This window comes from Sciurus vulgaris, assembly GCF_902686455.1.
Source record: "Sciurus vulgaris genome assembly, chromosome: 6".
In the NCBI taxonomy this organism is placed as follows: domain Eukaryota; kingdom Metazoa; phylum Chordata; class Mammalia; order Rodentia; family Sciuridae; genus Sciurus; species Sciurus vulgaris.
This window is the reverse complement of record NC_136466.1, coordinates 57,429,638-57,452,466: the sequence shown is the minus strand read 5'-3', so window position 1 is coordinate 57,452,466 and position 22,829 is coordinate 57,429,638. Positions and strand designations below refer to the sequence as shown.

The following is a 22,829-nucleotide window of genomic DNA, read 5'->3' as shown; positions in this document are numbered from 1 at the left end:
AGAGACTTCTGTTTTTGGATTCCATTTGCTTGGAATATCATTTCTATCTTTTCAGTCTGTGTATGTCTTTGCCAGTGAGGTGAATTTCTTGCAGGCAACAAATTTTCAGGTCTTGTATGAGAAAATTGTATTTATTTGGGTTTATGTCCATGTCCTCTATTCTGTACTATTGATCTACCTTTCTATTTTGGTACCAATACCATGCCGTTTTTGTTACTATTGCTTTGTAGTAGAGTTGAAGATCTGGTATTGCGATACCCCCTGCTTCACTCTTCCTGCTAAGGATTGCTTTAGCTATTCTGGGGTTCTTATTCTTCCAGATGAATTTCATAATTGCTTGCTCTATTTCTCTAAGGTACGTCATCGGGATTTTAATTGGAATTGCATTGAATCTGTATAGCACTTTAGGTAGTATGGCCATTTTGACAATATTAATTCTTCCTATCCAAGAACATGGGAGATCTTTCCATCTTCTAAGGTCTTCCTTAATTTCTTTCTTTAGTGTTCTGTAGTTCTCATTGTAGAGGTCTTTCACTTCTTTTGTGAGATTGATTCTCAAGTATTTTATTTTTTTCGAGGCTATGGTGAATGGGGTAGTTTTCCTAATTATTCTTTCCAAAGATTCATCACTTTTTACTAGACAAAGGGGCCAAAAATATGCAATGGAGAAAAGATAGCCTCTTCAACAAATGGTGCTGGGAGAATTGGAAATCCATATGCAACAGAATGAAACTAAACCCATATCTCTCACCCTGCACAAAACTCAACTCAAAATGGATTAAGGACCTCGGAATCAGACCAGACCCCCTGCAGATTATAGAAGAAAAAGTAGGCCCAGATCTTCAACATGTCGGCTTAGGACCAGACTTCCTCAACAGGACTCCCATAGCACAAGAAATAAAAGCAAGAATCAATAACTGGGATAAATTCAAACTAAAAAGCTTTCTCTCAGCAAAGGAAACTATCAGCAATGCGAAGAAAGAGCCTACAGAGTGGGAGAAAATCTTTGCCAATCATACTTCAGATAGAGCACTAATCTCCAGAATCTATGAAGAACTCAAAAAACTCTACACCAAGAATACAAATAATCCAATCGACAAATGGGCTAAGGAAATGAATAGACACTTCACAGAAGATCTACAAACAATCAACAAACATATGGAAAAATGTTCAACATCTCTAGTAATAAGAGAAATGCAAATCAAAACCACCCTAAGATTCCATCTCACTCCAATTAGAATGGCGATTATCAAGAATACAAGCAACAACAGGTGTTGGCGAGGATGTGGGGAGAAAGGTACACTCATACATTGCTGGTGGGGTTGCAAATCAGTGCAGCCACTCTGGAAAGCAGTGTGGAGATTCCTTAGAAAACTTGGAATGGACCCACCATTTGACCCAGCTATCCCACTCCTTGGCCTATACCCAAAGGACTTAAAATCAGCATTCTACAGAGATACAGCCACAACAATGTTCATAGCTGCTCAATTCACCATAGCCAGATTGTGGAACCAACCTAGATGTCCTTCAATTGATGAATGGATAAAGAAACTGTGGTATTCATATACAATGAAATATTATTCAGCCATAAAGAATGATAAAATTATGGCATTTGCAGACAAATGAATGAAACTGGAGAATATCATGCTAAGTGAGATAAGCCAATCTCAAAAAAACCAAAGGACGAACGATATCGCTAATAAGTGGATGATGATAACACATAATGGGGGGAGGGAGGGATTAGTGTTAGGGTTAGAGTTAGGGTTAGGGAGCGGGGCAAGAATGAAGGAAGGAAGGACTGTATAGAGGGAAAAGAGGGGTGGGAGAGATGGGGGGAAGGGGAAAAAAACAGAATGAATCAAACAACATTACCCTATGTAAATTTATGATTACACAAATGGCATGCCTTTACGCCATGTACAAACAGAGAAACAACATGTATCCCATTTGTTTACAATTAAAAAAAAAAATTTCAGGTCTTATGTTTTATTCCAATCAGCCAGTCTGCCTCTTTTAATGGAATAATTGGGACCACTTACATTCAGAATTATTGTTGAATAGTATGAAATTCTTGTCATTTTGTTGTTTTTCTTTTGGCTGTTTTGAATATTCAGTGTTCATTTCTCTCTTATTCATCTCAGAGGCTATGGTTTTCTGAATTAATTATGTTTGATTCTTTCCTAATTCTCATTTGCTTGTATACTCTTCTAATGAGGTTTATTCTTTCCCATTCTTTCATGATTGTATTTGTCTTTCTTCTTCTTCTGGGTGTATGATTTTTCTCAAGTGTCTTCTGTACTGCTGGTTGAGTGGTCATGAATTTTTTTAGTTTATGCTTATCATAGCAGATCTTTATTTCTTCGTCAATTCTGAAAGATAACTGTTCTGGGCATAATAGTCTAGATTGGAAGTATTGTTTTCTTTCAGAACTTGAAATACATCATTGCTTACTCTCCTGGCCTTTAGAAATTCTTGATAAGTCTGCTATTATTTGGATGACTTTGCCTTTAAATGTGACTTGGTGATCCTCTCCTGCACTTTTAATTTTCTTTCTTCATTCTGTTCTTTGGCAATTTATGTGCTGTGGATAGTTTCTTTGCTGGTTATGTCTACCTAGGGCTCTAAATGTATCTTGTATCCGAATGTGCACATCTTTCCCAAGATTTGGGAAATTTTCTGCTATAATTTCACCAGACAGTTTTCTATGCTTTCAGCTTATAGTTCTTCTCCCACATATGCTATAATTATGCATCAGCTTGGTCTTTTAATGTTGTTCAAGAGATTTTTTTTTTATGTTCTGTTCATTCTTTCTTATTTTTTCCTAATTACTGTTTGAATGTGATAATTCCTTAACATTATATTCAGGCCCTTATAGTCTTTCTTCCACTTGATCTAGTTTCTTGTACAGGAAACAGAACTCTTAAGCAGAGTTTTTAACCTGGCCATTTAACTTTATTACATTGCCACGATTTCTGCTTGTTCATTTTTCCCCCAAATCTCTTTTTATTGGATTGTTCATTCATGTCCTGCATTGTCTTCCTCAATTCATTTAGCCGTTTATTGGTATATGCTTGGAATTCACTGAGTTTATTAGAACTCATCCTTTTGGATTCTTTAGCATTTCACTCACTTTGATACCTTTGGAATCAGTTACTAAAGAGTTACAAACTTTAGGAATTGTCACGTTGCTTTGATTTTTATCACATTTCTTGTGTTTATAAATAGAAATTTACCCATCTGTTGGGGTGTATGTTTCTTCTACCTCTGTGCAAAAGCCTTCTTAGTAAGCAGCCTTCTCTTGATGATGTGCCCAGGGATATCAGGTGTTGAGATTAATTCCAATTGTACATCACAGTGTAGGGTACAGGAGTGACTTATGCTGAGGTATCTTGTAGATACATTGTCCACAACCATTGTGTTACTTCTCTCTACTGTTGTTATGGGGGTAAATGTTCAGAAGCAGGATTTTAGCACTCCTCCCAGTTATGAGTACTTGGGCTGAATCAACAGCTGTTTGGTTGTTGTTGTTTGTTTGTTTGTTTGTTTGTTTGTTTATCTCCCCTACTCTTTAAGTTGAAGTTTCTCCCAAGGTTCAAAAAGGACTAAGTCATGAATGGAGTAAGGTGAAGTTTCTGTGAGCTGAACTGAGAGCATAGGTAAGTGGAAGTGTATCCTTGTTCCCTAACACTGATTAGAAAGAAGAAACCAAATGACAATATCACAACAAAAACAGAAAAAGGAATCAAGTAGAAACCAAATAAAAACAATCACAACACACCAATGATAGAAAACAAAGGACAAAAAAAATATAGCATAAGCTAAAAAATTAAAAAGAGTAATAAAAATAAAAATGATTTTTAAAAATAAAAAATTCAAAAGGAAGAAAAGTGGAAAAGAAGAAAAATTTTAAAATTAAAAGGAGAAGAAGAAAGCAGGAGAAAGGTAAGAAAATGAAAAATCAGAAAAGGATGAAAAAGAAAATAAAAATATTAAGTATCAAAGGACTTTTTTAAGAAAACAAAACTATACACACAAATTAAAAACAACAACAAAAAAGTATTAATAAAAAATAATTTCCCCTCCACCAAGGTGCTCAGGGCAGAAGTCAGAGCTCCAGGCAAAGATTTGCTCCAGATTTATTTGTGCTGCTACCTTTAAGAGCAGTGAGAGATTATGGAGTCACAGCTATCTGTGCTGGTGAGTGTCGGTGGGTCCCCTGCAACCCACTGCTTCTGACTCAGGTGTTGCTCCCGCTCAAAATCACATCCTACTTCTATTTCCCCAGATCCATGCAGCTGGCTTCCCAAATCAATGGTTCTGCTGGTCATCCTTTGATATAACCAATCCCACCTCCTTAACTAGACTCTAAGGTCCTTGGAACAAAGCCTATGGTTTTTTCCTGTCTCCCATTCCACTCCTCCCTGGTTTGTACTTGTCTCCCCCATCTGTAAGAATATAACAGATGCTTAAATGGTTGCTGGGTTAGATCGAAACTAGGAGCTATGAGATCACAAAACATTAACTTATTGGACAGGGAGCTGAGAGGCTGCAGGCAGTCAGGGGATCATATCCTGTGAGTCATAGTCAATTCTTATGAGTCCAGAGGGAGGAGGTGAGAGATACATAACTGAGAGTGGGATCCACTCTGAGAAAACAAATGCCTCAGCTGGGAGCTGAAGACTTTAGGAAACAACTCCAGATGTGACCTCTTCTGTCAAGAGGTGGCACTTGAACTCAGGGCTGCTCTTGGTTGGCCAAGTGTCCCCTTTATCTTAAAAGCATCTCCTGAACTCACAGAAATATTTCCCCCAACTGGAACTGGAACTGAAACTAGAATGCAAACTGTGTCAACTCAGAACATCTTGCCATTCTTAGGAAAAACATAAGGATACTATTCTAAATCTTATTTTTTAAAAAAGCTTTGCTTTTTCAGCAACCCAATGGTGCTGAGGAGTATCTTCACCTAAACCATAAGTCTTTCCTACTTTACCTAAGAGTTTCCACTTCTAGATTAATGCTGTATTTAAGAATAGTTTCTTTTTTCCACATTTTTTAATTTGTTATTTTTAGATATACTTGACAGTAGAGTATATTCTGACATATTATACATTCATGGAGTATAACTTCCCATTTTTGTGGTTGTACATGATGTGGAGTTACACTGGTTGTGTATTCATAAATGAACATAGGAAAATCATGTCTAATTCCATCTACTATCTTTACTATTCCCAGCCCCCTGTTCCTTCCCTTCATTCCCCTTTGTCCAATCCAAAGTAGTGCTATTCTCCGTCCCACCCCCAATTGTGTGTTAGGATCCATATATCCAAAAGAACATTCAGCCTTTGTTAGGAATGGTTTCTTAAGACATATTTCAATGTGACTAAATCTCTATGTATTGCTGATTTTAGCCAAAAAACATGTTTGGCAATAATGGAAGAAAATATGCTTTGATGGATAACAATGGTAAAAAGAGAGTTATAAATATTAGGTTTATAATTCATGAGTAAACAAACATGAAATGCCATCAAGGTTGATCCTGCCTTTATATGTGTGTGTACAAATGCAAAATGCACAACTATGACTCCTTCAAGCAAACTGGAGGAGCTGGTTAAGTTTATGCTATATTATTCAAGTAGCAAAATTAAATTAAACCATAATTCTGTTGAGTCATCTCTTAAAAAATAAAATTAAGAATCTAGTCAACTATAAATTATCTTGGGATTATGCTGAAAACTCAAAATTACATTTAGAGACAAGTAATGAATAATTTTATGAAATGGATGCATGAACTAGATTAGGAACCAAAAAAAACCCAAAAAGTTATCTCCATAATATAAATATGGTTTCCAAATCTCCACTATCCAACAGAGCCAGGTAGAGCCATATGAGAAATGGGCAGAGCACTTGACTCTCCTTACCAAGAGCTCCAGACATAGTCCCAGCTCTTCACAGTCCAGGAAGAGTTCAAGAGAAAGTTTTATGGCACGTGCTCTTAGTACTGAGGACGTGCACTTTCTACCTGTCCCAAGTCATTAAATTCTTAGATCAATTTCCTTTAATGATGAGCCAGACTCACATTCATTTAAAAAAGAAAGAAAAACAACCTTAATGAAGACATTTGCTTTAGAAACTGCCACAATCAAAGACAGGCCTTTTCAGATGTAATTAACTTTTCTCCAAGATAATTTATCTTATTAAAATATGGTAATTTACTGTGGTTGCAGGTTATCTGAGACCTTTCTAAGATTGAAAGCTAAAGTTAACTTCTTGCTACAACAGGATTGTAGGAACCTAAGAGCATTTTATATATGAACATTTTATAGCCACCCAAAAACATAAAAGCTAAAACCATTTATTTATATCCAACATTCTCAGAGAGATCAATTTGTACCCAGAAATCTGTACATTGTTTGGTATTGGAGTGCAAAAGGAAGCCCAGGAAGAGGACAAGGTCCAACCTTCCTCTGGCAAAATCCTTGACTGACATAGACTTCACAAGGAAGCCTTTGCACAGATGTAATTTTTGATGACACTGGTATGCCCAACTCAAAATTCAGTGTGATCGGAGGTCTGATGAGGCAGTTTGTTTTTCTCTGAAATAAAAACGAAAAAATAGAGACAGAGTTCTTCAGGCTTAATTAGCACATCCACATCTGTTATTAGGCACTTTACCATGATTGACTGGAGTGTATGTCAGACACAGTGCCAAAAAGCCTCCATTAAAGCAACTTCCCACTCACTGCCTGAATGGCATCAGTCTCTGTTACATACAGAATTTCCAAGGCAAACAAGCAAAGCCTGCTGCCCACAACCCCCATGCCAGCTGAAGGCACTTTATCCTAGTGCCAGTTAAGAAGGAAGCAGAGCCTGGGCTGCTTGCTCTGACTTCTGTCCCTCTTCAGCTTCCCTCCGACCCTTGTGTTCACCCCACATTCCTGAAGTCCATGATAAAAAGTTGCACCTTGCAAAGAAGCAAGGTGAGACCAGGATGGGCTGAGCTACCTTTTTGTTATGATGCCTGTGTGTGGACTTTAAAAGTATTAATTAGGATGGATACTGCAGATTTAAAGCATTTCCCAGCTCCTGAGGTAATTAGAACTTTAAAACATTCACACGACATCAAGAAGCCAGCTTCTCTGGATACCTAATCCCTCAGAGTCCTTAGGCCCTATGAACAAAGATGATTATTTCTGAAAAACAACAACCAAATGAGATTTCAGGAATGTAATGTCTGCATATTAGAGAAAGTTATTGCCATCGTTTCTTGTCCTCAGTAAAACTATTCAATGATTCCTCCAAGTATGTTATTCTGGCAAGTGGGAAATTTACTAATTAAACTGCAGTTCATTTGCAAAAGATTGCCATCATTTAAATTTTTTTAATACAAAAATCTGGGCACCCACATCTCTCTGCATCCCTAAATCAAGTTCCTGCGTAGGTAGAAGCAGAGGGACTTTAATGGTACACAAAATCACTCTTCCAACCAGACACATCAGCATTAAAGCGACAGTAAGCAACCTCCTAACTGCACACATGCTGGGTAGAGAAATACCCAACCACTCACCTAATTCAACCCTGGATGTCTAAAGGTATGCGGTAGAAGCAATGATTAAAGACTAAAACATATACACCATTTAAATGTATTCCAATGGAATCATCAGGTGTAAAGAGAAATGTCCTTCAAGTGTTCTCTGTTTTTAATTTGCTCATAGAAATGAGACTATATAAATTTATGATGTGCCCCCCAGTTACTTTTTCAATCTCAAGCAATATCTATAGTGTTTTGGATGTGTGGCTGCTATTAATGGTGACTTTGTACACAGAAGATAATTCAAAAATAATGGCAATTCAGGTGGGAGAAATTGACAAGTAGGGAAAGGGTTTTCTATTTAGAAGAATCTTTGCAACACTTAATAAAAGGAATATACAGTGCTTTATTAAAAGGTATAAGCACTTATAAAGTTAATGGGCTATACACTTTGAGAAGATTCAAATACGGAATAACTCTCTTTTGGGATGGGAACTGAGGGATAGTCCCTAGAGATGTGCTCTAAGGACCGACTACTTCTAACAATCTATCCAAACTGAGCATGGTAGAGAAGTGGGATTCAGGAAGTGGGTATCAGTCTTTTCAGGCAAATGGCATCTAGTTTGGAGCCATCTACTTCCAGCAGGGTAAAATTGCTGAAGGGCCCTCCACATTCTTCAGACTTTCTGAAATCTGCCCTTTCTATCCTAGGCACCTGTAATAAAAAGGATTGAGGCTATTTTCAAACTAAGCCTTTCCTCTTTACTCATAAAGGAACCCTTGGGATCCTACTGAGAAGAGGGAAGATAATAGAGCATGGCAAAAATGAAACCAACCAATCCCAAAGTCACATAAAGGCCATTCTTCAAACAAGTAAAGAAGAGCCATCTCCCTGGGCACAGTGGCACATGCCTGTAATCCCAGTGGCTCGGGAGGCTGAGGCAGGAGGATTGAGAGTTCAAAGCCAGTCTTAGCAAAAGTGAGGCACTAAGCAACTCTGTGACACCCTGTCTCTAAATAACATATAAAATAGGGCTGGGCCTCAGTTGTCCAGTGCCCCTGAGTTCAATCCCCAGTTCAAGAAGAAGGAGGAGGAGGAGGAGGAAGAAGAAGAGCCATGAATTTTTACAAACAATGGCTTTTTGTGGTATTACAGAGAAGGGAGCTATACTTTTAAAGAATCTAAAATCAATTTGGCAATGATCCCTGGGACATCATATTGAAAGCACTGCTAATGAAACAAAACACAGATAAACTGGACTTCTCAAAATTAAAAACTTTTGTTCATCAAAGGACACCATCCTCAGAATGAAAAGACAACCCACAAAATGGCAGAAAACATTTGTAAGTCAGAACCGGAATCCAGAATAAAAACTCCTACAATTCAACAAATGCAACAAAAAACCTAATTTAAAAATGGGCAAAGGACTTACACAGACTTTTTACTGCAAGGTTTTGTTTTTTTAAAACTTCACAGGAATTTTAGTACATAACATTTCATCCATACATTATAATTCATTTCCTTATTATATATTTTCAAAGAAAAAGCTTCAAAATTAAAAGCAAAGTTCCAATCTGTATAACTCTCTCTTCTGTGCAATGTGCAATTTCCTTCAGTTCAGTGGTGTTATTGTTGTTTGTGGGGTGGCTGCCAGGGATGGGCTGGAGGAGGGGAGTTGGGGGGATGGAGAGAGAACAGTCAAAGATGTGAACTTTCAGACAGAAGATGAGTCAATCTGAAGATCCAAGGTACAGTGTAGCAAGTATAGTTAATCACACTGTATCATATACTTGAAATTTGCTAAGGGAGATCTTAAATATTCTCATCAGAAAAAAAAAAAAGCAACCATGTGAAGTGATGGATGTGGCTAACTAACTTGAATCTGATAATCATTTCACACTGGTACATATGTGAAATCATCACAGTGTACACTTTAAATAGATCCGACTTTGTCAATTATGCCTCAAAACGTACATAACTTATGTCATTTAAAAGGAATTATTTTTAAATATCAATAGCTATCATTTTACACAGCTATTCCTTAAAGTAGATATACTAAAGACTAATATGCACATGAAAAATGCTTAAGGCCACTCATCATTAGGGAAGTACAAATCAAAACCACAATGAGTTACCACTTCAACTCATTAGAATAGCTATGCACAACCCCGGCAAACACACACCACCCAGTCCAAGGAAAAAACCCAAAACATTAAGTGTTGGTGAGGATACGGAGAGATTGGAGCCCTTGTACACTGCCAGTAGGAATATAAAATGGGGGGGCTGCTGTGAACAGGATATCAGTTCCTCAAAATAAGAATAACAAGTCGTGGTATTGTCATACAATGAGATAATTCCACCTCTTGGTACACAGTCCCAAAGAATGAAAGCAGGAACTTGAAGAAATATTTGTACGCCAATGTTCACAATAGGATTATCTGTAATATTCAGAAGGTGGAAATGAAACAAATGTCCATTAATGAACAAATGGATAAGCACAATGTAGCAAGTACATACAACACAATAATATTCATCCTTGATGAACCCTGAGGTACACATATAAGCCAAATCACAAAAGGACAGATACCGTACGATGACACTTACACAGAAGCTACAGCAGTCAGTCATGTTGACAGAAAATAGAATGGTGGTTGCCAGAGGCTAGGGAGAGGGGAACGGGAAGTTGCTGTCTGATAGGCACAGAGTTTCAGTTCAGGATAACGAAAGTGTTCTAGAAATGGATGATGGTGATGGCTGCAGAACAACGGGAACATCCTTAAAATGCAATCCACTTTCAAGTGGTGAATTTTATGGCACATGTATTTTATCACAATACAAAACAAGACCTAAAAGCAAGCGAAATTCTAAGGAATAAGTAGTAGACATCTGCCTCAAAGGTTGAGACTCCTTGTTCACTTCTTTTCACTGTCCATCTGCATAATTAAGACAGACACTCATGAATTCTTCCATGGACCACAGAGATCACACAGGGAGTGGCAATCCAGCTGCTAGAACCTTAGTGAAAGGAGGGAAAACCTAGCAACAGTCAATGGGTCGGCGGGGTGTAACAAGACAAGGAAAATAATAGGAATTGCTGTAGTCGTGTGTTATGTAGTGATAATAAGTTGTATTTGATATTTGCCTGGACTTGTAAATTAAAATTATAAAATGTAGCAGGTGCCTTGTCAACTCGTTACACACTTGCTGTATGGAGCAAGTATGGCACAGGTGTGTGGCAGGTTGATACTCCTGACCAATGTCAGTATGAACCTTTATCTGTGAGACAAGAACGTGACTAGGCTAAAAATCACTACTTAAATCCCTGTATTTTTGGAGCAAATGGTCAGCAGTACCACAACCAGAGGACTCCATGTCGCTCTGTTACTTGACTGCCCCATCTGCTGTCCACACCGTCGCTGATTGCCGATCAACTGTTGTCACTGAGCCTGGACAACTAACCACTGCTCCAGTGACAATGACTGCCATCCCAAACATCCAGCCGCCGACTCATCGGACAATCTGAGGACATCGGAGGACATCTGAAGAGCTGAGAGAGGCTAAGGCTGAGAAGAATCCCTTCGGTCTTATTGACTGACTTCTTGGCTAAGAAATGTTGCATTGAGTAAGTTCGTGGGGATTGGACTCTAGGTGAATAAAAGGGTGACTCTTTAATGTATTTGTTACTTGCTATTATTACAAATGTTAAGTCGACTTGCTATTATTGGTAATGGTAAGTTGAGTGTGTATTGCATGAATTCAAAATACACTGGTTGGAACCAAACTCGATTCCTCTCACTGCTCCTGACACCGGGTCTCAACGATCTCTGCTTCTAGAAAGTTCTAGAACAGATGGCAATCTCTTCAGAACCCAAACATAGAAGCCAAAAGAGCGATGTAACTTTCTCTTAACTTCAAGTAAATGGAAACTAAGAGGGCATCAACCCTCTTGGTTTTCATATGAAGCCATGATATGAAACTCCAGCTCCATAGGCAACTCCAGCTCCAAACCACTGCCTGCCTGAATTCAAACTTTGACTTGATTGTTGAACTTGAAAACCCTTAGGAGTCTGGACCTGTTTGTTCTCCCTATTGTCACAGAAAAGTTCTAATGAATTTAAGATTTAAAAGGAAATTGTCTTTCTCAATTTCAATTCTTAATTCCTCACTTCAGATTTTCTGGGTCATAACAAAGCAGCTTTGCTTTCAGATTTCATGTTCTTCCTCTCTGGTAATTGCTAACGAAGCTAGGATTACAGAAAACAGTGCTTTTTGAGTATAGAATACAAATGTCAAGCCCTTCTGGCAGGTACTCCCACAGACCAGTTGTCATTTATAAGACCTATAGGGAGAAAAGAGCTTAAAAGATCAGGTCACACTGCACTTTCCAACAAAGCAGGCCACAGCTGTACAAGAGATTCTGAGCAACTGCTCTGTGAAGAGACAGTAAGACTTCTGTTTTTCTGCAGGGTCTACTCAGGTCACGACATGTGGCATGGATTAGAGTCCTGGGCTCTATTACCCGGTGGAGCTGGACTGGATCTACACGCAGTGCTCAGGAACCGAGGCTCTCTGCCATCACCTGGCACCCTTCAGGGTCTCTTGGGGAACAGAAGAAGATATCAGGCATTAAAAAAATTTTTAAATGCAACAATTTCTTTTTTGAAAAATGTGTGTATAAATTCAAAAAGAGAGAGAACACATTCATTTTCATACATTTTTCCCCAAGAACTGTCATGGTGGAGTAGAAGAAATTGTGTCTGTCACAGACAAAAGATTTGGATTTAGTCTGAAGCTAGCTAAGTTTTGAGACTCAGTGAAAGGTATACTTTCACAGGAAGGGATTCCACAGACATGTTTAGGCTATGCCCTAACCATGAGGCGACACATAGGAAAGCCTAAGAAAACGGCTGCCTATAACTCATCTCAGCTTCTCCACAGTATAGAAGGGGCAGAAGGAATGGTTCTGTAAGGCTCACAGTTGACCCTCTTCCATTTGGTGTCCAGCTTCAGGGTCAAGCAAGACACTCTCTCAGGCAAAGGCATCTCTCCTCTAGGTGCCGCCAGTAGGGAGCCCTCACCTGCAACCACAGTCTGCTCAGCTGTACCCCACAACATGGACACAGGCCCTGGGACTCCCTAGTCACTTTCATGGGGTTGAGGAGGGCCTTCCTGATCTCTTGGTCTCATAAATAAACTGAAGCACAACAGCACTTGTTTAGGTGCCTAAAATCAAACAGTGGACCAGAGCTAGGACTCAAGGCAAGCTCCTTGGGTTCCCAGTACAGTACTCTTTCCACTACTTTGGGCTTTCCAAAGGAGCTCTAGGGGAAAGTGTGTTTCCTTTACTCTAGAAGCATTTTCTTACTTCACTCAAGGCCGTGCCAAAACAAAACAAAAATAATGAATTGGTGACATAGTCCTTGAGATCCACATCACAGTCAATGCTTTTCATTGTACCAGGGTTAGAAAACAAAGCATTACCTCAAACTGATGCAATTCTAAAGTTGGCAGCTATGCTCATGAGGAACACTGGAATTTAAAACTCAGATGATTCCAGCACCGCCCCCCGCCACACACACACAACTCAGTATCAACTACATTTAAGATAAACCTTGCACTGAGTCAATGAAGTAACACTTCCTAAAAGTGAATCTCTTCTTAAGGAGCTTAGCTTCATCTGGACTTCTTTCCTCTGTGAGTTCTCCACTGGACCTTCAGTAGTGAATCTGAGACGTGGTGCTAACCACCACCATGAGTACTTTTGTTTCCCTAGGTGCCCAGAGACCAACACTGCGGGGCCCAGATGGATGGACAGTATGGCCACAGCCTTTTATTTTTGTATCTTTTCCTTGGACATAGCAACCAGAGCCAGACAGTAAGACCCAGTCACCTCCTCAGGTTTGAGAGAGCACACTGTGGGTGGAGCCACACAGGGGATCCCAGTATACCCTCAGAGTTTTGCTCTCCCTGAGTTTTACTCTTGATGGACAGATGTTGGGAAGCCTCTCGTATTTTGAAAGAGGTGGTCCTCAGAACTCAGTGACAAAGCGTGCCCAGCTTCTAACAGCCCTTACTCTATTTCCTAACACCGTGTTCTGAAAAACTACCTGTTGGAACTTGGTTGCCATCCCTCACAGCAATGGCATATTTACCACCAAAGGAAGTAGAAGGACACAGCCACATACCCACAAAAACACCATGGTCTCCCCTAGTGCCAGTGAGTGAATCCACGTGCCATTGTGGCCCTAATTGCGTGGCTTCATTTTCACAAATGGTACAACCTAGACAAGAAATGAAAAACGCTCTTCCAAATTCTCCAGTTTGGCAAGGTACTCCTGAGGTGAAGCTACAAGAAATCCTCCTTGGATAGAGAGAGTTACTGTCTGCCTGTCACACCAGAAAAATCCAGAAAGATCAGAATCCTGTCCTATAGGGAGAGGCCTACACACGTGCACAAGCCTAAAATTCTAGCTTACTCTAGCTTTCAGAAGGTCTTTAGACTTCCTAACAATACAGTACCCTCAACCACAGACAGCAGTACTGAGGGGTGACACTGGAAATAGAGGGTTAGCTTCTAGGATCATCACAGTCATAAAAGCAAACTCCACAGCAGTGCTGGGTTGCAGAGAGGCCCTCTGAACCATCCCCAGGGACTGCACCAATAGAACTTCAAAGCATCATTTACATACTGCCTGGAAAGAAAGGCAAGGCAGTTTTTTTCCAGCCTGAGCTTGGCAGAGCTCCACATCACAAGCCTTTTTGTTTTGGTTTTATTGTTTTCTTAATGGCAGAAGAGCAGTGCCTTGGCTCCAGGTTGGTCTTCACCATACTACAGGAGACCTTTGAACTCAACTGTACTGAGGAAGGCCCTTCCCCCAACCCTTGGCTGGGCCAGGTGCAGCCATCCCCCTCCTGGAAGGACAAGGCAAGAGCCACCTCCCCTCTCCTGGCCAGGTGAAGTGCTGCCTCCCTGGCTATGGCTGCTTAGCTATTCACCCTCCCTCACTACTGCCAGTCTGGCTGCATCCGATGAAAGAACAGCTATAAAGCCATGTTCAAACACTAGGGGTCCTGCATATTCCATGTCCAGGCTTCTCCTTACTTAGTCCGTCCTGAGGACAGTGCACATTAGCTTCTGACTGTGTCCCTGTGCATTAGCACCTCTACTAGCAAAAAGGTGGGCTGGGGGAGTTTTAATCGAGCCACGATGCAAGTTTTTAGCCTCACTGGGTTGTCGCAGGAGATGATCAGCGTTGGGCAGTTAAGTATTAGGACTATGGGTTAGGTCCAGCTTTTCAAGTTATTCATATGTCATCACAGTTCTGAATAATCTTGAAAGTAGTCCAGTCCACAAATATTTTTTAAATGTTTTGGTCTATTTGGGTTGGCCTCTAGAGCTGCTACAGTGAAATACCATGGACTGGCTTAAACAATGGGAATTCATTTCTCCGAGTTCTGGAGTGGCTGGAAGTTGGGAATCAAAGTCCCGCTGACTTGGTGTCTGGTGAGGGCTTTCTGCCTGGCCTGTAGATGGCTGCCTTCCCACTGTGTCCTCATAAGGCAGAGAGAGAAGGGGTTCTGCTCTCTTCCTCTTCTTATAATGGAAAGGATTTTTAGGCCCCCCACACTTATTACTCCATTTAACCTTTATCACCTCCTAACAGGCTTTACCTCCAAATATAGTCACATTGTTAGGGAACAGACAGATGAGGGTAGTGGGAACATGAGGTTAAGAGAATAATTCTATAAAATGGGCCCACTGTGCTGACCCCCTCATGCTTTCTTTTCCAAGAAGCAATGTACCTACAGCCCTGCCAGGCCTAAGTGGACAGGATAGTCACCTTCCTCAGCAAACTGTTAACTACAGGAGAAATGCAGGCCCAAGATGATATCGATGGGAGGAACCCAGGAGACTTTTGTGAACCAGATCCTAAAACTCTGGGAGATAAGGATAGTTCCTCCTAACCATAAAAATCTGTAAGAACATATGGCTAAGAATCCATTTAGAACCAGTCAACATGGACTAAGGTGACCTAGAGTTGTCATGGCAGTGGGGACTTAAGAATCTCATGTCACCTACTGTCAGTCAAAAGTCAGTAGGTGGACCTGAGTAGGGCTCGCTGGAAACTTCTCTGGGATCCCCTACAAAACTGGAGTGCAGGAGAGGCACGTTGTCCCTCTCCTCTCTGAGAGGACCCACTTTCTTCCTTCAGAGTGTCCCCTTTCCCTTTTTCCCACCCCTTCAATAAACTCATTCCTATACTCTGAGCAACATGTCTGAAATCTTTCTGACTTGATCGCAGGAATCTGGGTTTGAGGAAGGGGTTTTCACACTGCCTCAGTTTCTCGGAAGGCCCCAGCTCCATAAAAACACCAGGAGTTAGATCTTCAATATATGAATTGGAGGGGGACACAATTCAGTCTGTAGTACTATGCTTCACCATTCAGAAAGGAAAATATGATAGATCCCCTGTGCCCAAGAAACTTATATTCTAGAGTTGATTTATGTTAAAGATAGATGAGCCTTCGAGGTTTATGTGGCTTGTTCCTCAAGCCCTAGGATTTCTTCTAGATGCACCCCAAAATGGATCTTCTGCTGTGGTATCGTTATTCACCCCATTTGTGGAAAGGAACACAGAGACAGAGTCCTGAGGTAGCCTGTGGCACCTTTGATAAGGAAACACAAAGACATTACATTCAAACTGTGACTGTGTTCCAGAGGGAAGCCAGCTGTGCTAAGGTCCGGGGCATCCACCACATTCCTGATCCTCAGACTCCTAACACTGAAAGGGTAGTAACTCCCAGGCCAGAATGTTTCACAAGACTTCTTGATTTAGAGTGTAAAGGGAGCATTATCTGGAGGCTTCTGCCCTAGCCAAGATCAAGACTTTGGCTTATTACTGGAACTTTGCTGTTTGCCTGAATTATAAAGGCAGGGTTTGTATGCTAATTAATTCAACAAGTTCATAGCCAACATAGCACGGCATATTAAAGAGAGCTTAGACCTGACAAATACAAGGATTATTGAATAGACTCACTGAATTAAAAACAGAAGTGACCTAAATAAATTCTTCAGTAGAAATTAGTCAGTGACGAACAAATAAAATTTACTGAGCACCTGCTACCTGCCAGGTACTAAGTCCTTTTCACTTATAATCTCAATTAATCCTCATAGCAACTCTATAAAGGAGCAACAGTCACTGTCCCTATCTGAATGATGAAGAAACTGAAGTATAGGATACTTAACTGGCTTAACGACATACATTCTAATAAATAATCAAGTAAGCCAGGATCCCAAATGAGAAAATCTGGTTCCAGAACCAACACTCTAAACCATTACCCTATGGCACATCCATGCCTTAACTTTGCAACTACATTTTTCCTTTGAAAGTAGAAGCCAAGGCTTGAAATGTATATTAGAATGCACATCCCAGAAGACAGAGAACCAGTTTACATATTACCCTATTCCTATAGCATTTAAAATCACATGAAACTTAGTAAGTGCTGAATATTTATTGACTAAATAAATGATGGGCTAGATTAAATTTAGTGAAATTATTACAATAGTCTCCTCATTTTCTTCCCCATTTTTATTTCATTTTGTATTCTTGTCATCAATGGTAAAACCTCTGCTACGTACTGATGGCTAATTTAAGCACTGGCAGACAGCTTCCAAGGATTTCCCTTCTCGGCTCCAAACACGCTTCCAACCTTACTTCTTAATATTCCATTATACAGACATTCCACTGTGCCCACCCCTGCCTACTCCTGCCTTTGCCAACCCCCATCCCTACCCCCCAGCCACATTCATTTCTCCCAGTTCCTCTTCTTTCATCACATGAAGCTCATTTATCTTTCAAAGTTCCATCTCTTCCAAGAAGCCTTCTCTGGTGATCAAATCCAGTGATCTCCTTTTTTTGAGAGGGGTTCACCCAGAATGTACTACCTGTTGCTCATCCTTTCCTATCTTCATAAACAGACTGGTAATGTGCTAAAGTGAATGAATGGCCATGTCCTGTTATTTGTAGTATTCTCCCCAATATGCTGTGAAGTCTTGCCTTACAGCAGACGCATAATGAACACAGAGCAACTGAACAGTGCAGGTACATCTTGTCTAAATGCAAAACATCTAAAATAAAGGTTAAAATATTTTTTCATTAAGATAAAATTCACATAACCTAAAAGTCATCATGGTAGCATGTTATATATACAACCATTGTCATTACCTACTACTGCCTAATTCCAGAACATTTCCAGCTCTCTGAAAGGAAACTAAATATCCATCATTCACTCCCCATCTCTCACTTCCCCAAGCACCTGAAAACCATGAATCTACTTTCCACTTGTAGGGATTTGCCTCTTCTAGATATTTCATATAAAAGGAATCATAAACTACATGGTCTTTGTGTTTGGCATCTTTCATTTGGCATTATCTTTTCAAGGTTCATCCACGTTATAGCATGTATCACATTTTATTCCTTTTTATGACTAAATAATATTCCAATGTGGGGATATATCACATTTGACTTATCTACTCATCAGTTGATGGACATGTAGGTTGTTTCTACTCCAAAAATTAGTTTTTCACTATTTCAAATGTTGCTTTTATGAACATTTATACACAAGATTTTTATTTGAACACCTGTTTTCAATTCTGCTGTTACCTTGGGAAAATAAGTTCACACTAGCTCCTTGTCTGAAGCAATAGTCAAAATAAATAACATTAGTAAAACACTGTTCTCATTAAAAAACATTTATACCCATGAGTAAATTTAACTGAATATTTTAAGTTCCTTACAGTTTATATTTTGTGTTGGAGACTACTCTTTCCAAATTCTTAATTTGATCTTTAAGTACTTGAATGATTCATTCATAAGAAGCATAAGCCAAACTCATTTACTAGATGTGCTATTTTTTCTTCCTATTTTAATATTATCTGACATTAAATCATGACAAGTAATAAATATTGGGAGCTTACTATGTGTCTACCACTATGCTAAGTGTTAACACTCTTTGAATTATATAGTATTATCATTTCATATGTAATGAAAAGAGGCTCAGAGAACTTCAGGAATCTGCCCAAGATCATGAAACTTTAAGGATTATAGATGGAATCCCAACCTAGATTGTCACATTTCATGCACTAAATGACAGAACCATAGACTAAGACCATCAAACTTTGGACTCCTCACCTACAACTTTTAATCACATGAGTTTGCATAGTCAAAATTTAACTTTGAAGTTCTATGCTCAAAAAGAAGTGTACAGAGTGGATACTCAGACCTCTCAGAGATGTAATGAGATATTTCAAAGCCAAGGACCCCAAACTCTCCTTTGGAAAATAAATTTTTCCTATTTTCTCCATTTGAGTCTCTCAGCTCCATGTTATACAAGCACACTGGGATGTTCTATGAGTGCAATGACCCAATCTGTACAGTCTTCTCAGCCCCACATGCATGAATGACAGGGGTCCTCTAGACAGAAAAAGCCCATTGGCTGCTCTGGAGCAGGAAGAATCATTTGGCTCCCAGGGCTGTTCCGCTTTCACAGTAATGCTCCTGGAGCTCACGTGGAGTCTAGCAAGTGACAGCTGAAATAAGTGAGCAACCTCACTGTATCTCAATGAGAAAAATGGGGGTGGGGGAGAATTGGGAGCATTCCAAGCTAGAATGCTTTTAGGAGAGATGGCATCTAAAGGTCCAGAAGGATATCCATGACTTAGCCTTTTCCTGCTTTTTCCTGGCAGATGACAATGAATGGAAGAGGGCAGAGAAGGAGATTTACAGCTTGGCCAACTCGGAGCGGTGCTTTACTATAGATTCTAGTGGGGTTCCTCTGACACTCTTGACCCCTAAGTCACCAAATTTGCTGACTGGAAGAGCACGACCATTGCCGACGATAGCACTGGCCCAGTGCTCTCTGACGCTGGGCTCTCCTAGCTATGGGTGAACCAATGGGTACTAAAGCTCTAGTCCCACCCAGTCCCAACAGAATCCAGATTATGTGGCAGATGGGGTTCCCAGTTGACCATTTCCCACCACAGCTACACTGAACATGGGCTTTAATTTTTGAACTTTTTACTAAAGTATGAGATACATACAAAAACAGACACAATTAAAATTGGACTGCTCAACTATCTTTCATAAACTAAACACACCCATACCATTAGCACCCAATTGCACATAATATTATCAGCATCCTAGAGATCCTACACAGGCATAGCTTTGATTATGACAGAAATCCAAGGCTCAACAAGCACCCTAGGCCTAAAAGAGCATGTCGTATTAAATGTGCTACCTGGGGCGTGAAAAACAACAAGAAAAATGAAAAACAACAAGAAAAAAAGACCCATATAATGTTCCTATTTTTTCAATAAGTGCTGTACCAAAGCAGAATTTCAAGTATAGCATAGTGATCATCCCTCAGAGCATTGAGAGATACCCTCTAGAAATCACACAAACAGCCAAATGAAAAGCCTAATTACAATGAATTGAAAATTAACTAATCAAGCTAGTGTTTAACACAATTCTTTGACCACCTGTGAAGCCTCAGCTTCCCATTCTCCTCTTCAAAGGCATCTATATCATTGGCAAAACCAAATATCCATTTAGTAAGGGATAAACAAACTGCAAGGGGTTGGGGACTGAGAAGATAAGGAGGAAAACAAAGGCACTTGCCCCTTAGCAAGCCACTTGCTTTTCCTTCCTTAATGGATTTACAATGATAATCTATAATCAAGGTACAAGAACAGACTTAATTATAAGGGGCTCTAAGTGACCTCAAACAAATCATATATTGCCTTCTCCTGGGTACAGACCTACTTAAGCCAAATACTTCCAGTCAGGAAACCTTTTATCTCAGAGACAAAAGAATTCCTACTGGCCCATGAGCACCAGCTGCCCCAACACTCCATATAAATGGGCTCTCCAGATTCCATTACATCCAGGAAAGGCCTTCCCCAATCTGCCCAACCTAAGTCTATATTCTGTGCAAAAGAAAGATAAAATAGAGAAGGGAAGGAGGGAAGGAAGGAAGGAGGGAGGGAAGGATGGAAGGAGGGAGGGAGGGAGGGAGGGAGGGGAGGGAAGGGGGGGAGGGGAGAGGAAGAGGAGAAATGAAAAGGAACACCACCTAGAAATGCCCACAGGAACTAGGGACTAAGTCTCCCTTTGAAGGAAACCCAAAGGCAAATTGAATGAATGACATACTTTTTTCATAAAGGGAGTAATCAGGCTCAAAGAACCATCCTGTTCAAAAAGTCTGCGACCTTTACAAAGGCTGTGACCTTGAATTTGAATCTTCTGACACAAAGAATGTATCCAATTGTTGAGCTCAGGATTAGATCTTCACAGGAAGTTTGCAACTCTCCCTCCAGGCTGGAATCCAATTTGGAAATTGGGGGTGAGGAGTAGTATCTAAATGGCATCTAGTGAGTCTCCCAACCTCATAACTATCCAAACATATCAATAACATATCAAAAGATTTCATTGTATTTTGAACTCAAAAAATTCTCAGTTTTAAGACTGCTCTTTGAATCTAGACTTGGAAGGGAATTTATAATACTTCATACATGCAGTGGCCATTACCCAGAGCAAAGAATCTTCCTCTAAGGTCAAAGGAATTGATTTAGGTGAGCCCTCAGATCAGACTCCTGTCTTCAGTAAGCCTGGGTTAAAGAGGTTAAAAGTGTACCTGTGCCTATCATACATAAAAATATTTTTACTTTAAAAATCAAAGTAAAATTGTAATCAAATATGTCAGTGGACATGGCTGAAAACAATCCTTCCTTGGCCAAAGACCAACTGGAGTTCTAACAGCCTTGTGTCTCCCTAACACCATGTCAGCGTCTCCAAACCCAGCAGATTAATGAGGCTTCTACACAGTTCCTTTTCCCTTCCCAAATCCTACCTCTGACACATTGCTGAAGTAGTTTAACTGCGGAAGGCCTTGACCTCCTTTCTTTGTCTCTCTGAATCAAGTGTGTCTGTTTCCTTGGGACTACCAAGCTCAGTTGGACGGCTGGACGGCTGGACAGAGAGGAGTAGAGCATCAGCCAACCCCGGAACAATGGGTCCCTTTCTCTGGCTGTCACATGAACAGCGTTGTGTTACAATCATTGTCCCTCCAAGTAAGGAAGAGAGGCACGGGTTCTCACAAACCAACCATTCTCCTTGATCCCTCTGGCCAAGTTACTAAAATTTGAAAAAAAAAAAAGGGGGGGGGGGGGAGGCATACCTTTCATCCTGGACCAGGATTCTGGTGCACTCCTGGACTATCTGCATCAGTTCACCCGGTTAAAAATACACACCTACTGAATCAAAACCTAGAGACACCAGTATTTGTAGGTGATTCTCATGCCTCGGAAGTTTGAGAACTTGGACCAAATAGGTACCTCTAGCATTTCTAACTTCATTAATGGCCTTACATTGCACATCTGTTTAAGGGACAAACCAGAGGTAGGGAGGATAGTGAAAGGGCTTTGCACATGAGTACATTATACTAAGGTTATCAAATCTTAGTGTGGGAGGCAAAAAATAAAAATAAAAAAAACACAACCTGGAAAGAAGAGAGGTAAAAAAGACAAGGGCACCAAGGAATGTGGAGACAGGGACATTTTAAAAATACTAACGGCTGTTCAGAAGACAATAGGGGTTGGAAGGTGGGTCCTCAATGAAGAAGAGAAGGGGAGGGGCAGGGAGAGGAGAGGGAGGGCGCTGAGCAACCTGGTGGAGGCCGAGGGCTACAGAGAGGAAGGGACACTGAGAAAGTTCCAATGGCAGGATGAACTTAAAAATAAATGCTTAATATTCTAAGTTTTAAGATATGAACTTTTCCCACAGTTGCAAACCTTAAAAGTAAACTCCCAAGCCCCATGTTTGGTGGCATTTTACGAAGTGAAGGAATCAGAGTGACATTCGTCGTTGGGCGGAAGGCTTCATGCCAAAAGAGACAGTACGGTCACACGGCAAGAAAATCTTTAAACTTCGTGAGGACATATATAAATTCAGATCCTAATGACACTAGAAAAAACAAGAGCTCTGTCCCCATCCCTGCCCCTAAGAATCCCATAGTGGTTGAAAGGAAAACCAGTTTCCCATTTCACAACCTGTCATGGAATGGGGTGGGGAACCTGTAGAAAACTTTTGCTTCGATCTCAATAGGGTGTCCCAAACCATCTCTGGTTTATATAATAAATAACAGCAATAAAACCTGAAGGGTTTCTTTATGCATATAGTGCTAAGGCCGGGGGAATCCAGTTGTAGGACCCCATAAGTAGTTTTCATAAAATGATTCTCAACT

General features: G+C 40.2%; 1 protein-coding gene across 3 annotated transcripts in view; it reads right to left on the bottom strand.

The window, feature by feature from the left end:
- Positions 1 to 22,829, bottom strand: part of MEGF10 (multiple EGF like domains 10) — a 168,846-nt gene that overhangs the window by 139,358 nt on the left and 6,659 nt on the right. The window contains exons 1-2 of one of the 3 annotated variants that reach the window (XM_079144350.1): positions 21,438 to 21,512; positions 20,738 to 20,905 (exon numbers count right to left, since the gene is read on the bottom strand). The exons of 1 other annotated variant lie outside the window; for it this stretch is intronic. Coding sequence is in view for 1 of the 2 variants with exons in the window: in XM_079144348.1 (XP_079000474.1) it covers positions 21,438 to 21,448 (11 nt within the window). In the remaining variant the exon portion in view is untranslated. Of the gene's footprint in view, positions 1 to 20,737; positions 20,906 to 21,437; positions 21,529 to 22,829 lie in introns of those variants that run through there. One more of the 3 variants, XM_079144348.1, reaches the window with a different exon arrangement.